The following is a 17,855-nucleotide window of genomic DNA, read 5'->3' as shown; positions in this document are numbered from 1 at the left end:
CTTCTGCAACACAGCTTTTCATGAGGCTTTGAGCCACCTGTGTGCTGTTCTGACATACTGAGACTGCAGTTTCTCAAGGTGAAGGAGCCAAAGGAGCTGTTTATTGCTGCTGAGGGGGAAACTCCCTCCTTGTAGCTCAGGTGTGCACCAAGCATGGTGCTCTCTGCTTCCCTCCATCACCTGACTCCATTCAGCATCCCAACAAAAAACAACTGCACAGTTTTGTGTTGGATGAGCAAATTAAATTCTCAGGAAGAGCCTAAAGGTGCCTGAGCTGAACTACACATGGAGCAGGAGGCTGTATGAGAAATAAACCCAAATCTTGCAACACCTTTCCCCACCCATCCCTGCTTTCTGGGCTCAACAAAACTGATTTTTTTTTTTCTCCCTCCTCCACCTCCTGCAGTGCAGGGGAAAGGGAGAAATAGGTCCAATAAATTCTTTTAAACTAATCCATTGGTCAAACTTAAAATCATGTATAGCTTTATCAAATCAGAGCTGAAATATTTAAACAAAATATTTAATCAAGTTAGAAATGCAACTTTATCCCTCCCCTCTCTTCTAATTTTAAATACTGGATGTCCACATTTTAAAATTCAAGGATGTTTACACTCAAATCTCGAGCTCCCTGTGCCCATAGGGAAGGTGGGTTGTGCTGAAGCAGGGTGACACAGAGGGGGAAGAGTGAGCCCCCCAACATGTTCAGACCTGCCCACGCTGCCCTCTCTACCCAAGAGAAGGAGAAAACCCTCCCTAGGATCTGACTCCTCTCATGGGCCAGAAAGGGAGCCTGTGTGATTAGATCAAAATTCTAATTTTGAGAATATACCACATCCACTCCTGCAGAAATGGCATTTCCTTCTTGCTGTTATTGGAATGGCAGAGACTCCAAAAAGAAATCTTTCCTGACTGTATTTGCTGCTACTCAGAGAAGCAGAATAAATCCTAATATAGCTATTCTCATTATAAGTAGTAATAATAATAGTTAATTCTTAAATACAATACCCATCAAAAAGCATCTACTGAGGCTAAAAATAGTATCACACAACAGCTTTAAATAGGAGAGGCTACAATTCAAGAGTTTCATTTTTCAAAGCAGTTATCCACAGAGTTTCACTAAGAATAGTAGTACAGATATTATTAAAATATCCTTATTCTCACCAAATTAAATGCATGTTATTTCAGTCTCATTCTGTGAAAGACATGTGTGCTGATGCCATTAAACTCTTTGTGACCACTTTTATAAAAGCTTTATACCATAGGGCTAGTTAATTATTTTTTATTGGGAACTTAATCAAAATTTTACCAAATCCAAATACAGCTATGTTTTCCATATCTCTGTAAAAAATAAGAGGAAATTTTCTAAAATGAAAGCTTTATAATTGTAAAAGACCATAAAGAACTGTTCCACACTAAAATCAAATTTAAAATCCCATACCTCAGGCTCTGCTCTCTGGATTCCTGCATCTTGGCTTTTTTCACCTGCAAAGACAAAAATGTTCAGAGCTACAGCTCTCATCAGTATAACCATGGGCTCTTCATCTCAAAACAGGTTTTTTCCTAATTAGAAAACAAGGGCTAACACTGGATATTGTATAGCAGAATTACTGAATAACTACTCATATTAGTTACATTAGTAACAGGTGCTGAGATATACAGCCAAAGAAATGACTGGTAAGGACAATTTTATGGAAATTGAATAAAACAGCCATAAATTTTAAGAAAATCCTACTCTGCACAGATTCAGCACTACAGCCACAAATTTTGCTCTTTTCCCCCTGTATTTTAATACTGCATAAAGATAGGAACATGATTGCTTTTTCTGTAACAAATGAGGAGTTTTGACTCCTGACTAAAACTAATACAGGACTTTTTCTCATTTTGTAGGTGCCAGCTGGATCCTGTTCCTGTACAGGGTATTACACCACAGACAGCACTGGCTGGAACACAAATTTGGTTTCTGCAGGCTACAAACATTTCTGTGAAACTCTCAGAAGGATGCCAGGGTGAGTTTCTCCTGCAAGAACGTGCCATTACTACCTCACTCATTCATTATGATCCATCTAATCTCATGTTCTGTCACAGAATGACTGACTGGTATCACTGGTATTCTTAAAAGAAACTACCAAGAAAATCTTTAGCTGAATATTACAGCAGAATCTGCTTAAAGGACACACCACTGAAAATTAGCTGTACCCTATCTCTCAGGCCCTAAAGAATAAAGACAGTTTTCATTATATTAGGATGTATTTGGAGAGATTTCCTTTTTTTAGTACAGGCAATTAATTTTTAAACTCCTCAAATAGCTGGAGTACAGACTATATGATTTTGCTGCTTAATTTCACATTTTGTGGATATTACTCAGGCCCATCTGCAGCTTGTGGTAAGCCAGGTTCTGAATAATTTTACATTTCCATTTCATTTGACTTTGTTCCTAAGTCATAAAATTGCATAAATGACATCACAATGTATTTTCTAACTAGTTTAACTGAAGAATATTAAATTCTCACATTAAAAAGGGATCAAAATCTTTTCAATTACAACACACCCAAAGTGCCCTCAAGCACATTATTCTGTTTCTGTATGTATTTGACAAGGTCTCCAAGATTACAAGCATCACTCCCATTGTAACTTGGCAAGTTCTTGTTGAGTTTGTGCCAGGTTTATTTTGGGAACAGAATGGTAATACAAACATTAATTCCTATGCTGTTATGTTTTAGATACACAATTTAATTAATCTCATACTTTATTGATAATTCTCTACCCAACACTTCTGTGCAGTGCTATTATCAGTTATTGATAATGCAAACACTATTGCAAATACTTCACAGACATGTAGCAAGTTTAACCTTCAGACATGCTTCCCTACCCCAACCTACGTTACATCAGTCATTTAAAAATGCCTTCCACTTGTGGAAACAATGAATCACAGGATCTTTTCAAGATCTCAAGCATAAGAAGAATTAAAGACTATACACTCTGTAATACCCAGCATGCTGAATTTATCCCTAAAATAGTGAATTTTGTTTTCTCTACAACAGGCTTGAGATAAGTCTGGTTTTCTGAGCATAACAAGTAATCACTTTGCACAGAAACATCATAAAGTTCAAGAACATATAATATTCCTTTCTTACTACTGCCCGTACAATTATAGCAAATTAAATGTACAGCACATTTTATGAACAACAAAATGCTTTTTGTCCTCTGGATAAATACACAAAGTATAAGCTTCCTTTTCCAATATTAGTTAAAATAACTGTATACCAAAGTTGTGAGCTCACTAATTTGTTTTAGATTTTCATTTTCAGCCTTTTTTAAATGTACTTACTGGTTGCTCGGGTAAGTCTTGTGACTCTTCCATGGGTATTACTATTTTAATGCTTAAATGATTCAAATCGTGTGTTCCTCAGCAGTCTTCAAGCCCTGTCAAAAAAAGGTGTTCATGGCTTTATGTACTTTTTGGGGGCTTATCATGTAGGCTATCAGAGAATATTAATTGTTATATACTCCTCCCATGAAACTCGTGTGGCCATCTCCCAAATAAAATACAAAATTCATATATGGAAAGATTTCATAAACAAGGGATTTAGCTTTAAGCTTTGAAGACACAGATTTTTCATGCACATGGTACATTTCTACACCATTTACTCGGACCACACTGACTGCAGAAGCTAACACACTAATCAGACACGTGCACCATGATTTTAAAGACAGTTTAAATGATCAAGTCTGGTCTACTAGGTCAGTAAACAGCATGATTCAATCTAACCTGTTTTAATTTAGAACATTTATATAACAATCAAAAAAAAAATCAGGACAAGACTGTACACCTAAATGCATTTACACACAGTGCTGTTCCCCACCAAACTGACAAAGCAAGTTCATTATTTCAACTGCACCTTTCAAAAAGAGAAGTTTGATGAAATTTTATAAAATAATTTTTATTTTGGAAGCATTTAGCAGAGAAATCTTATATACGACATCAAAAAGCTGCTGCCTTCCAGGGGCTTAAAATCATGAAAAAGAAATTTTGCACAATATTTTCACAACCTGATTTAACTTTTGCAATTTGCTGGGCAAAAAATAAAGGCCTGTTTCCTCCTGGCTTCCCCCTCTGCCCACCTGATGTGCACCAGCAGTACGATCTGTGTTTTTGTTCTTTCTGCATCTCATTTTGGAGCCACTTTATTAAAACCGACCCCAACCTCTTCAGAGCAGCTTTTCCTGAGCTGCCTCCTCTGCCACACACCCACAGAGCACAATTTCAGGGGACTGCAGAAATTAGAATAAAAGATGAAAAGCACTTAGTGGGTTGGAGAAGTTAAATCCAGAGACTTTCTGTGCTGAGGTAAATCCTATTCCTGCCTCCACAGCCACAGAAGTCTAGCTCTGTCTGCAGAAACGTGAAAGGGCTGTTTTCCACACCACTCCCTCCTCCAGGACCTTCTGCCTCCCCACCCTGCCCGGAGTACTCGGGCACCTCCAAACCACGGGATTATCCCCACACAAAGTGACTGAACTAGTTTACAGAATCAACTTTCTGGTGTCCTGGAAACCATGGCTCAGTCCCCTCCCTGGCTCCTGCCAGACCCACTTACCCCGGCAGCACGTGCAGCCCACCGGCAGCCCGGCCCCACGTGCCGGCCACAGGGATGCTACGCAGCCTGGAATAATTTCAAAACCATGAAAACACAAAAGGTTTCTCCCTCATTTTAGGGCAGGTCTTACGTTCCAGGGTGTATTATATGTACCAGGATAACATTTCATTGAGGGTTTGAGGATTTTGCAAGGCTGCCACTCCTAATCAAAGCTACTTACCGTTACTGCCTGAATTCTAAGTCAACAAAATTCACAATTAGTCTTTTCCATAACTCAGGTTCTTTGGAAATGACCCTATTCACAACACACAAGTCTACAACACAAAGCACTACTGTCACCTTTGCAATTGTTCCTCCACCAGTTTCAATCAGTTTTATTTTTTGTAAAATTATTAGTTATTTTTTGTAAAAATAACAGAAAAATTAGGACTGAAGAGAAACTCTGCCACTCAGAAATTATACAACAGAGTACAAAATACAATGGCCAAGAGCAAGATTTGTAATTCATACCAAGAGGTCCTGTCCTTTATCCTTCACTTCTGTTATTTAACACTGTTTTGTTGTGTAATTTCATACAAAACTTAACTCCCAAACTTAACCCTTTACTATGTAAAAATATTTTACATTCCACTGATATATACAGCAGTAACTTCCCATGCCATGCTTTGCTTAAAAGCTGTGAGTAGTTCTTCAATTTTGGTTTTCAAAAGGATTTAAATAATTACAAAGACAAAATGATTCTCGGGAGTCCCACTGGAATATCTCACATGTGTGAAGAAAATACTCCTTCCAAATAATCTGGGCACCTTGTAGCACCTGGAAGCAGATGATTGAACCAAAGCAAACGAACAGAAAGTGCCTGCCTCAATGGCAGGCAGAACTTGACCTCTGGTGGCTTCATGCCTTCTCCCAGGGAAGTGAGAATTCCAGGTGAGAACCTGGCCTAGGGTGGCTTCCTGCCTTCCCTGTACCTCCAGGAACAGCAGCAGGGGCAGAGGACAACACGTCCCACCCGAGGTGTGTGTGGTTCCACAGACCAAGCAGCTGGGTGGAATGGAGGCACTGAGCTCCACATCTGGGAGCAAGGGGCGAGGGCATCCCCCCAGCCAGGGCCAGCAGCAGCTGACAGTGGTGTGTGAAAAGGGAGAGCTCCTGCCTCTCCCAGCCTCCTGCACCCCACTGCTGCCTGCCTGACACTCCCTCCTTCCTGCCACCAGAGGCTTGTGAGGTTGAACAGCAGTCTGGATGTAGGATCTGCCAAGGGAAAAGAAAGAGAAAGCAAAGAAAAACCAGAGAGCCCCAAGCGCAGTCTTTCTGCTAAGCGGATGACAGAAAGATCAGCTCTGGCTCCGCACAGCCCTGCTCCAGGGGAGCCAGCAGGATGAGGGTCAGGAAAAACATGCAAGCAGAGCAGCAGGATATCCCTTTTCAGCCACAGCCATGGTAAATGAAACCATAATTTTATCATCTACTTGATGTTCCACTTTGATGAAGCAGAGACATGACAGTGATAAATATACCACAGCCTTTCCACCTGTACCACCCACCCAGTCACCAGTTCTCATGCAGAGCAGGCACACGTCCTCTTGTGGCTGGGCACAGAAAGTCCTTGGATCATGGCATGGCAGGAACTCTCCCTGCCCCTCTCCTCCTGCACCGAGTGAAGCTGCTGTCAGCTCCAAGGCTGAAGGCACCAGCAGGATCCAGGGAGCAGCTGCTCCTGCCCCATTCATCTCCCTAGCAGCCTCTCCAGCACAGCTGATGCCCAGCCAGCCCCAGCCCTTGGTGGGTACATGCCCCAGGGCCCCGAGCCCCTCCAGGTGCTGTGGGACACCTCCTCACCCAGTATGAGAGGTCTGAACCACCCAGAGCTTGGCTTTCCCAAAAATCAAACCCAGCATCTTGCACTTGCTCAGCCTCAGCTGCCTCAGAGGAGCACACGGAGCCAGCAGCTCACTAGCAACAAAGATGATTTTTAAAAAATGAAAAAACACAACACTGATTTTTTTGGGGGGATTTTTTTTCTTGGTTTTTGGTTGTTTTGGCTTTTTTTGCACATCAAATCTCAAGATTAGATTTTAACTTGTATAAAACTCAAGTTAACTGCACCTCAGGTAAGCTTTTTTTTTTTTTTTTACACATTATTACAGAATGTTTTTAAACCCTAAGTGAACACAACAGCAGAGGTATCAAAGATTCAGGATGTGAGAATGCTTCTGTGGGCCACTGGGTTTGTGAATGAGAAAAACAGTACAAAATGGAAGCAAGTGTGCAAGAAGCCATTAAATGAGCTGCTGCAATGAAAGAAACATTCAGAAAAATGAGTCCATTGTTCTGCTTCTGGAAACTAGCAAAGTGCCACACTTTTTTGCTTTACGGGATGATTTTTGTTAATTACCTGTTGAAAACTATTCTGTAATATGTGAATTAAACACCAGATTTTATTTGATCTAGACTTGTTTTGAATAAACATCCTGTTTAGTTCCAACTTGCAAGGAGCACCAACAACGCAAAATAATAAGAAATTTGGCTTGTGTGTCATTTTATTTTGTTTGCTCAATTTAAGGAGCCACATGATCTAAACTTCAAACCAGAAGGCATCAGAGCAGAGGTATGGGCTGCAGAATCACTCTCAGCAGCTGCCTTCTGCTCTGCACATCTTGATGCCAATAATTCACCATTAAAAGCCCTGGCAAGTGATCTCCAACTTCTTGCACTAAATCCTGTTTTAAAAATCCTAAAATACAAAGTCCAGCTTGGTCAGACTTTCTCAAACTAGATACTCTGGACAGAATTTCTGAAAGCTGCCTGCTATGAGCAGCACCTGGACAGACTGTTAATTTACTTTCAGTTTGTGCTTTTCAAGCCCATCTGCCTTGGCTTTGAATATAGTTTCAATCAAGAGACAGTTCTCCCAAGCTGCAAATAATTAAAGTCAGGATACTGTAATAAAACCAACACGCAGTAATTATAATGATTAGAAAAAAAAGCTAATTGATTATGGTTTTATATTACTTTAAAACAGTCACTATTTCCCTAAGAACAAAGTTTTGATTGGGGCAATGAAATTACATCTATTAAACAGAGCTGGAATAAAATCATAGGATCATTTATTTTGGAAAAGACCTCCAAGATCATTAGGTCCAACCAATACCCAGCACTGCCAAGGCCAGCACTAACCCATGCCCACAAGTGCCTTGTCTTTTAAACCCCTCAAGGGATGGGCAGCCTGTGCCAGGGCTGGACATCCCTTTCAGGGAAGAAATATTCCCAAATATCCAATCTAAACCTTCCCTGGCACAGCTTGAGGCCATTTTTTCTTGTCCTGTCCCTTGTCCCCTGGGAACTGAGCCTAACCCCACCTGACTCCATTCTCCTGTCAGGGAGTTGTGGAGAGCAAGAAGATCCTCCCAAGCTTCCTCTTCTCCAGCTGCTCCTCATCAAACTTATGCTTCACCCCTTCCCCAGCTCTGTTCCCTTCTCGGAAGATGTTCCAGCCCTTCAATATCTGTATTGTAGTGAGGGGCCCAAAACTGAACCCAAAAGATGGGGAAAATCACTTCCCTATTCCTGCTTGACACACCATTTTTCACACAGGCCAGGATGCCCTTGGCATTTTTGGCCACCTACATGCTGGTTCATGTTCAGCAGCTGTCAACCACCACCCCCAGGTCCTTTCCTGATGGGCCCCCTTCCCACCACCTTCCTCCCAGCCTGGAGTGTTCCATGGGATTTGTGCTTAGGATGCATTCCATTCCCGTGTCTAGAACATCCATAAAGATACTAAGGAGGACTGGTCTCAATCCTGAACCTGGGGAACTCCACCAGTGCCCAGCCCCACAGGGATGTAGCTCCATTTCCCTTCACCCTCTGGGCCCAGCCATCCAGACAGTAATAAACCCAGCAAAGAACACACCTGCCCAAGCCCTGAGCAGCCACTTTCTCCAAGAGAAATGGGTTTACTAAGGTTCAGGCAGACACATCCACAGCCCTTTCCTTATCCACAATGCAAGTCACCTTGCAGAAGGAGATCAGGTTGGTCAGGCAGGATCTGCTGGCTGGGACTGACCCCTGGGTGTCCTGTATGTGCCACATGATGCCACGGGAGATTGTCTGTCTGTTCTACAGCCTTCCACTCCACTGAGGGCAGGCTGCAGTCCCCAGATCCATTTTCTGACCCTCCTTCTAGATGGGCGTTACACTTGCAAGCATCCAGTCAAGTGGGACCTTCCTGGTCAGCCACAAAGGCTGGGAAATGATGGAAGGTGGCTCAGTGAGCAGGTCTGCAGCTCCTTCAGTGCCCTTGACTGGATCCTGCATGGCCCCAGAGACTTGTCTAAGTGGGGTAGTATGTATTTATAGAAACATTTCTTATTGTCTTTTACAGCAATGGCTGTAATGTTTTGTGCAAGTTTTTTGTACAAGTCACCTGTGCAGTTATTTTCACTCCTTAGTTGTTCAAGGACCACCACCTTACAATGAACAGCAACAAAAATACATGAATTAGGCAGCAGAATAGTATAGTGTTCCCATATTTTCTGGTGGGGTATCTCATGACAACGTGCCCCATGCTGCTGCATTACACACACACAGGATCAGAGCATGCAGCCAAAACAATCCAAGACATCACCCAAGTGCAGCAGAGCTTTTCCTCACAATGTTTTCACTCCATGCCACGCACCACATGACAGCTCCTGACAGAGGAGCAGAACTTGGCACAGCACAGCACAGCAGATCTACCCCTCTTTCTTTTTTTAGATTTAATTAGAATACCCAAATAGAACCAAAAGCTGAAGAGACACATATTGACATTACTATGCACTGCACAATGTAGCAGAGCTCACAGCAAACACTGACACTCCACTGTTGGCTTTCCTCATCCTCCACACACACCCACATGCCCCTGGGTACAACACACAGGTATCTGCAAAATACTGTGACAACCAGACAAATAAACCTTTGTGATGAGTGGATGAATCCCTGCTCTCTCTCCATGCTCCTTCTTCCCTTCTTTATCAGCCAGGAAAATTCAGAATTAAACATTATAAAAGTTATAAGGAAGGAGTTTTGTATGCCTTATTTCTGAAGGTATGGATGGTCATGACAAGCCTCCAAATGCTGTCCTGTAGGGCTAAAAAATCACGGTTTGATTAAAATTTCATAACTTTAAAATTAAAAAAACCCCTTGTGTTGTGAGAAATAAAATAAGAAATAAACACAGCAAGAAAATAACTGAAATCAAACATGGAAATACAAATCTAGTTTTCTCCTAAGCAGTGCCTGTTCCCTGACAGGAAGTTCCCCACGATTTTTAGATCCTTGAAGGCTATCAGTGCTCTGAGCGTCTGCAGCTCACTCTGCCTGACCGATGACACATGCTTGTTTTCCCAGTTCTTATGCAATGCTTTTTCAATTTGATTTTGAAACACAGCAGGGAAAATTTTAATGGGGAAAATAACTGTTTTCACAAAAGGAAGACTTGGAAAGAACAACTTCATCCTCAAGAAAAACAACTCCCACTGAGCCCAGAAATCATGTGGCGACTCCTGCTAGACAGAGCCAACATGCATCAGTCACAGGGCAGGAGAACACAGAACTGCTGCTACCTTTCAGTGACAGAACCAAAGCACAGGGATTTACAGAAACATCAGCCAAGCAGAACAAGTGATTCCATCCTCTCTTCCTGAGGATACAACCTGCAGTGAGACCAAACAGATTTTCCCTTGAAGATCACACAGAGTGTGGTACCTGAAATCTCACAACCCATATACATTTTTGTGTTTCTGGAAATAATGAAACAGGTCACAAACTTCTAGAGCTGCAGCGCCAGACAGAAAAAAAAAAAAATGCTGTTTGACTTCCATGGTTTTAAAAACAAACCTCCCAACAGCAGGACATGCTGCCCTGAATTCCTCAAAGCCACTTCAGACATAGCCTAATAGATTAGGACACTTCCTGAACAAAAGACTGAACATTTTAAACTTCTCTCAATCAGACAGCAAATCTGCATCACATTAACCACAAAAAAAGAATTACTGACATTACGCAGGTCTAAATTCCATTTTCAATAAAAGATTTGACTCATACAATCTCAAGAAGTCACACAGCTACCACCAGAGGCTGCCACAAAATGCACCTATACTTCTGTTAGAGGAACTCTTTCAGTACCCAACTGTACTCAGTTCAAGGTCCCAGGAGAAGATGACAACTAAAATAAACAGCCATCTTACAGTTTGTTCAGAAGGCTGATCTGATCTGTACAGTGCTATGGGGGGGCCTGAAGAGGCAATGTTTGATCATCAAGGATAGCTTCCCCAAGCACAAGAGCCCAGTCCAGCCCAAGAGGTGAGAAAATGAGCAAATGCAGGGGGGGGACAGTTTGCCTGGACAGACAGCTTCTGATTAGCTCAAAAAAGAAGAATCTGGGAGGTCAAGCAAGGACCAGGTACCTGTGAGGACTTCACCAAAACTGCTGAAGATAGCTTCCAGGAGGAAATGAACAAGATCATGAAGATATCTCGTTACTATAAACGTATTTTCTTCAGACCTTGGCACTGAGAATCAATCCCTAGCTGGATAACAAACGAATCCCAGTAAAACCAGTGCTGCATGTCCCAGAATGCCTGATGACCTCAGAACATGTCAAGCACAAGATGAATGCAGGCAGATGAAGGACCTGGTCATTGCTTTACTAACAGATCTGTGACTAATTGACCTGTGGCCAGTGAGAAGACTGTGCACTTTCATTTTGGCTGACACCAGCTGAGAGGTGCCACATTGTGCAAACTCCTGCATTGCTAATCAAAGCATGTTTAACCTGACACTGTCAAGTCACAACCAGTTTTATCTGACACCTGGGACAGGTGAGGAGCAGAGCACAACTCACTTCCACAGCTCTTGGGGCCTGGCAGCTCTGTCACCTGTGACCACGGGCCTGTCCCAGGGGCTCTGGAAGAATAAGGAACAGGACTGAAGTCTGGGCAGAAGCAGAGGCTGACACACACCTCTGGGCTGAACAGCAGCCCAGGGAATGCCTGTCTTGCTTACCGTATGTATAAGAATGTGTTCTTTGCTGACAGAGTGACAAAACTATCTTTTGTCTTTTTAAAAAGGAAAAGAGCTTAGAAGTTTTTCTTTTTAATTAGTTGAAAAGACACCTCATAAGATTTGGGAGACTTTATTTTAAACTTAAAGATAGCTAATTGGACAGGAGCCAAGAAGTTTCGTTTGAGCAATTTACTAGGAAAAAAAGAAAACAAAGAAACTAATCACTTTTGTAAAATGTTTTACTAAGAGCAAAAACTTTTTGCACTTAGCTTGGTTTTTCTTTGTAAAGAGTTTTGTTATTTTGCCTTTTATTAAAACTTTTTCGTTTCTAACACTACTACAGAAGCTATTCTACTAATTTATGCCTTCTAAAGTAGCTGAGCTATCTTAGGTGTGAAATAGATCTCCAAGAGCTTCTGAGACCTGGCTCAAGGAGACCCCTATTTCACATGTGTACCAGGTAACCTCTGCAAAAGAAGAGCCCACAGCTCTTCTGCTGCCTTTTACCTCTACAATCTGTCAGTACCAAGACCTTACCCAAAGGGCTGTCATCTCTGATTTAGGTCTAGTCTGCCAAAAATTAGTCCACTTTTTACTTCCCTCACTAGAAAAAGAAGCTGCATGACATAATACTGGACTCTGCCAGTAATTCAGTGAAAATTACACTTTAGACCTGTTAGATTTGGGTTTTTTACAACTGCAGCCACAAAAAAACTAATTTCATTCATTAGAGAAAGATGACCACTTGATGCTGGTTCTTATTCAGCATAAAGTTAAATTCTTTAGGTGCTGCATAGCTATCATACAGACAAATAATTCCCAGAATTACTGTAACTACCTTTGCTATCTTGTAAAATGTCACCCACAGTGATACCATTACTTCATGGGAACTTTGTGGCTTTCCTCAGGTCAGTCAAGAATGAGTATTTTCTAACTTCTTTTATTTTTTTAAACCAGAAAAATTAATTTTTGCTCATATCCAGAAACATCAGCAGAGCAGGACACATGGCATGTGAGCTAACTACTGGATAGAAGGGGGGGGGAAAGGTAGAATAAGAAGAATTAAAGCTCATGTGTCTTTGTAGTTCTTCAGAATACCAACCAAGCTAATGAAGAATAGAAGTGCCCCTGTTAACTCTGAATCACATCTTCTAGAAAGGCCAGCTCCTGTTCCTATATCCCAAAAGTTCTGAATGGACAGGCAATGGGGATTTAAAGTACACAGAATAATCAAGGCAACAGCTTCTGAAACGCCAAGAGCTATTATAAAGGTAGGGAACAAAGCACCAGATATGTCCTGCAAGCAGGACCCAAATTGCTTGTGAAATTTCAAATTCCTGAACCAGCAGCATTGTTTTCTGCAACAGCATTTTCCCCAACAGAGAGAGAAGCATGAGGAAATCTGAAGTATAGAAAACCAGTATCACTGTTATTTTCCCCAACAGATAGAGAACAACTATGCCTTTACCAAAAGAGAAGCATGAGGAAATCTGAAGTATAGAAAACCAGTATCACTGTTTTTCTACCCAAAACATCTCCATGTGGTTTTGAAAACAGCTGCTACATTCTCTTCCAATCTGAATAATTAATAATCACCTTGTCCTGAATAATTATTTTTCTACCCTGATCATCTTAAGTCAGTACTATTTAAGGAAGGATTTCTTAAGCTCTCTCAAAAAGAACAGGACAAAAAAAGTGTCACAGAAAAGACCACCAGTATGAGACTTGTAAAATCCCAGAAATGGAATTACACATAATAGTGTCTTCTGTACAGAAACAGGAATCACCACCCAAGGTTTAAAGCTGCCACATGCTTTATGTGATGTTCCAGCTGGTGACTCTCAGGGAAACGGCACTGTCAGTATTCAAACACAACCAACAAACATTTCAAGACACAGCAGGAAGCTCCTGGGATGCAAGAACAGTGTCCTGGTCAAGTCTTAACTCAGGAAAGACCCATCTGCTGCAGAACTGAACTGTTCCATCACCTCTGAAAGTAGGCTAGACATACCCCATATAAAAGCCTATTTAAGAGATGGAAAGAGTCCCCATGACAACACTGTATTACTTTTCTGAATACAAGGCTTGTTTTGTAGTTACTTGTTCAGGTATAGGACTGATGGGTGACCAGGGCAGTGATTGGTGTTAATGACAGTGACACCATCCCCTGAAGAGGCTGCTGTGCCCTGCTGTGTCACAGCACTCTCCTAAACATCATGTTGGGTATCAGATGGGTGACAACCTGGAAAAGACAGGGCAGTGATTGGTGTGAATGACAGTGACACCATCCCCTGAAGAGGCTGCTGTGCCCTGCTGTGTCACAGCACTCTCCTAAACATCATGTTGGGTATCAGACGAGATCCCAGCCCTTGCAACATCACCTTCACTGAGGCTCTGGAGGCAGCTGCAAGAAGAAAGAAAGGATTTGAAGTTACTCCCTCAGGTACTGGCGTGCCTCCAGTCATGGCATCTGCACAAACTATCCCAGAATCACTGCTAGAGAGGGGCCACCAGAGAATGCTGCTAAGAGATGCTGGCTTGCAGCCCTTTAACCAAGTAAAGGAAAAAAATTCTAGACAAATCAGGATGAAACAAAGGAAATAAATTAAGACAAAGCAAGAAAAAGCTGAAAAATACCATCCTCAATGTATAACCAACCATTGAGTGATGCTGGTCATGGTACAGGGGCAAAACCCACCCCCAAGCTCCTGAAAGAAGACCCTGTCTGGAGATGGGTGGTCTGTAGACACTGCTTGGTGCAAGAACATACATAAAATGCCAGTTCTTAAGTCCTGACACAATTCTATTTCAGGCTCAAAAGTTTCCACACCTCTCCATCCTGGCAGCTCCTCTTCCAGTCATATATGGTTTTGCAGACCCAGTAAAAGTTTTATCAAACATCCATTTTCTGAGAGCAGATTTCAGGGAAAAAGAGCAGAGACTTGTCAAGAGGGGAAAAAAAATAACCCTACTTCTGCTAACTGAGAGTACAGGTATGGAGCTACTCACATCCCAGTGATATATTATCTGCTTTATGCCTTGAGTACCTTGTGTATGGCATGGCTTGCACACAGGCACACACTGCTTGCCTGACTTTTAGTTCAATTAAAGTATTTCAGTATATTTTACCCAATTTTATGTTTAGCCATCTATAACCACCTTTTGGTACACAGAAGTTAGGAAATGGTACGTTAATCTACTGTAGAGGGCTCCAACTCATTCATACAGCACATGGAAACCCATTTATAGTGTCCTCTGACATATTCAACTCAAAATTAATTAAACATCTGAAGATTTCCAGGGCAAAGTTTTGAGAAGTTACAAATACTTCCAAAGTCACCAATTACTTGGGAATTCTTACAGCTATTGCATACATCTGTGACCGTTTTTCAAACAAATTACTTGAAAAGCAACAATTTTTCAATCAGATGTGCTGCACAACCCAACAATACACAGTTCTCCAAGTGCCACAACTGCTGCTGAGGCAAGAGCTGAGGGGGAGACAAAAGCTGCAGGCAAACACTGCAGGAACTGCAGCAGCTTGGAAACTGCAACACCTCAAGCTCAGCAACGTTTCAAACAGAGCAGGGAGAATCTACCAGCAGATCACTGCTCGTGTGGCAAAAGCTGGATGGCAGAAGCCCACAAGTAAGAGGGATGACACCATGAGGTAGCAAGGAAAATCGCCCAAACACAGTAGGTTCAGCCCAACAAGCCTGTAGGCTTGCAGGCTGAGAAAACCACTACGTGCATGCATTTTTAAAAGTAACTTATTATGAAACCACTGACCTGAGGCACAGGAATTGTGATTCTCAACTAAACATACTTTAATCGGTTTCCAGAGTTTAAGATAATCCACAACAGACAAAATTGAAGGAAACCAAACAAGTGGCAGATAAGACTTTTATGATTATCATTATCTTCATCAGTATGTTGCCTGTTATACCAGTTGGAGGTTACTACACTACAGATTAAGTGTATCATAGAAGCAGAGCTAGCTCCATTCTGAAAGCAAACTCCACCATGACTCTTTGTTCGATGCTCCATGAGAAAGATTACAGCTGTGGTCCATCAAAGACTAGCTCTAGTCTGGAAACCATTCAGCCACACCACGCAGCACAGCAACCAAACTAACAAGGCATTCTGTACTGGAGCTGGCTGCACATAAAGCTCCAGCAACTCCCAGAACCAGGAACATCCAGCAGAGCCCACCTGGATCCAACCTCGCTTGCGACACCCAAGCCCAGCCCAAACATCCTATTAGAGTGCACAAGCTGCACCACAAGCAGCTCAAGCCAGCCAGGTGATGCAGGAGCTGAACCGTGCCCCGGGGAAGCACAGCCCGGTCCCGGGAGCCGCGGTCCCTCCCGCAGCCATCTACCGAGCCCAGGGCAGGTCGCGGGGCCGGCTCCGGACCCCGGCTCCCTCTGTCCGCTCCTCAGTGCCTGTGCGAGCCCAGGGAGCCGGGCAGTGCCCCGCTGCCCCTCCTGCCTTTCTCCCAGCCCTCCCGCGCACCAGCAGCGGCGAAGAAGCCGGGACAGCCGGGCACGCCCCGCCGGGCTCGGGGGCGGCCAGACAAGGTCCAGCCCCGCGCCACCGGTGCTGCCGCGGCCCCTCGGGCCCGCGCTCCGGCGGAGGCAGGGGCAGGGGCAGGAGCGCACGCTGAGCACACGCGTCGGCCTCGCCGCCCGCGGCCTCGCAGCCCCGGCCCGCCGGTGCCAGCCCGAGCATGCGAACAGCACCGAGGGCTGCGGGGGTGCTCCGTGCGCAGGGCCCGAGCAGGTTCTTACCGAGAGGCGGCTCCGGAGCCGGGCCCGGGGCCCGCAGCGGACATGGCAGCGGCGCCCGCGCTCCCCGCCCGCCGCCGGAACAGAGCGCGGCGCCGGCAGTGGCGTCACTGCCCGCCCGGCCGGGGCGGGGCCGCGCCGCTGAGGGGCCCGGGCCGCCGCCGTGTGGGAGCCGCCGCTGCGGGTCTGGGCGGTGTGGCGGTCCCGGGCTCTCCCTCACTCGCTGTCCCGCCGGTCTTTAAATAGAGGGAGCCCGGCCGGGTGCCACCAAAGCCGCTCCATCACCGCCCTCCTCAGCTGGGCAAGGCAGAGCAAACAGAACGAAAGGCTGGGGGGGGCGAGAGCAGGGCAGCAGAGATCTCTCACCCAGCACCGGTCGGCAGACATGGCCCGGCTGGCGGAATCCGTTTAATTTGTTGCGAGATAAATCAGAGTAGAGTAACGAGAAATAAACCCACTACTTAATCCCCCAGCCCTCCGGGCTTGCCGGACTCGGCTGTATTCCCGATTCTCTCCATCCTCTCCCCAGCGCCGCGGGGATCAGGGATCGCAGGCTCTCTCCCTCCCTCAGGACATGGGCTCCTCAGGATTTCCCCGCTCCAGCGTGGGGTGTTTCCCACGGGGTCAGTCTTCCAGGAACAACAGCTCCACTCGGGTCCCCTGTGGGGTCACAAGCCCTGCCAGCAAACCTGCTCCAGCACCGGCTTCCCCCGCGGTCACAGCCGCTCGGGCATGCCCTGCTCCGGCCTGGGCTCCTCCGGGGGCTGCAGGGCAATCTCTGCACCTCTGCCCACCGTGGGCTGCAGGGCAATCTCTGCACCCCTGCCCACCGAGGGCTGCAGGGGAATATCTGCACCCCTGCCCACCGTGGGCTGCAGGGCAATCTCTGCACCCCTGCCCACCGTGGGCTGCAGGGCAATCTCTGCACCCCTGCCCACCAAGGGCTGCAGGGCAATCTCTGCACCTCTGCCCACCGTGGGCTGCAGGGCAATCTCTGCACCCCTGCCCACCAAGGGCTGCAGGGCAATCTCTGCACCCCTGCCCTCTGCCAGGGAAATCTCAGCCCCAGCACCCGGAGCGGGTCCTGCCCTCCTTCCCCACCGACACTGGGTTCTGCAGGGCTGTTTCTCACATATTATCAGTTCTCTTCTTTGGCTGCGAATTGCTCCTATGCAATAAGTGTTTTTCCTTTTTTATTATGTTATCCCAAAGGTGCTGCCACCGTCACTGATGGGCTCGGGTCTGCCCTGGAGCAGAATGGTTTTGGCTTCATTCAAATGGTTTTGGCTTCATTGGGCACGGGGAAAGCTTCTGACAGCTTGGCACAGAAACCACCCCTGCAGCCTTCCGTGCTCCCTGCCTCCTCTGCTACCACAGCCTGGCCCTGCAAACCCAATGCAGTAAAATGGTTTGTCACGTCACA

General features: G+C 44.8%; 1 protein-coding gene across 4 annotated transcripts in view; it reads right to left on the bottom strand.

Moving 5' to 3' along the window:
- EYA3 (EYA transcriptional coactivator and phosphatase 3) overlaps nucleotides 1-16,543 on the bottom strand; it is a 46,091-nt gene extending 29,548 nt beyond the window's left edge. For 2 of the 4 annotated variants that reach the window (XM_041417701.1, XM_041417705.1), the window contains exons 1-3: nucleotides 16,436-16,543; nucleotides 3,329-3,423; nucleotides 1,439-1,482 (exon numbers count right to left, since the gene is read on the bottom strand). In XM_041417701.1, the coding sequence (XP_041273635.1) occupies nucleotides 1,439-1,482; nucleotides 3,329-3,361 (77 nt within the window). In that variant the 5' untranslated portion in view covers nucleotides 3,362-3,423; nucleotides 16,436-16,543. Of the gene's footprint in view, nucleotides 1-1,438; nucleotides 1,483-3,328; nucleotides 3,424-4,122; nucleotides 4,273-9,555; nucleotides 9,730-16,435 lie in introns of all 4 variants that reach the window. The other 2 variants (XM_041417702.1, XM_041417703.1) reach the window with 2 other exon arrangements.
- Between the last annotated feature and the right edge of the window lie 1,312 nt (nucleotides 16,544-17,855).

This window comes from Onychostruthus taczanowskii, unplaced genomic scaffold, assembly GCF_017590055.1.
Source record: "Onychostruthus taczanowskii isolate IOZ18803 unplaced genomic scaffold, ASM1759005v1 scaffold56, whole genome shotgun sequence".
Lineage (NCBI taxonomy): Eukaryota > Metazoa > Chordata > Aves > Passeriformes > Passeridae > Onychostruthus > Onychostruthus taczanowskii.
The sequence above is the reverse complement of the archived record's forward strand: the minus strand, read 5'-3'. Positions and strand labels throughout refer to the sequence as shown.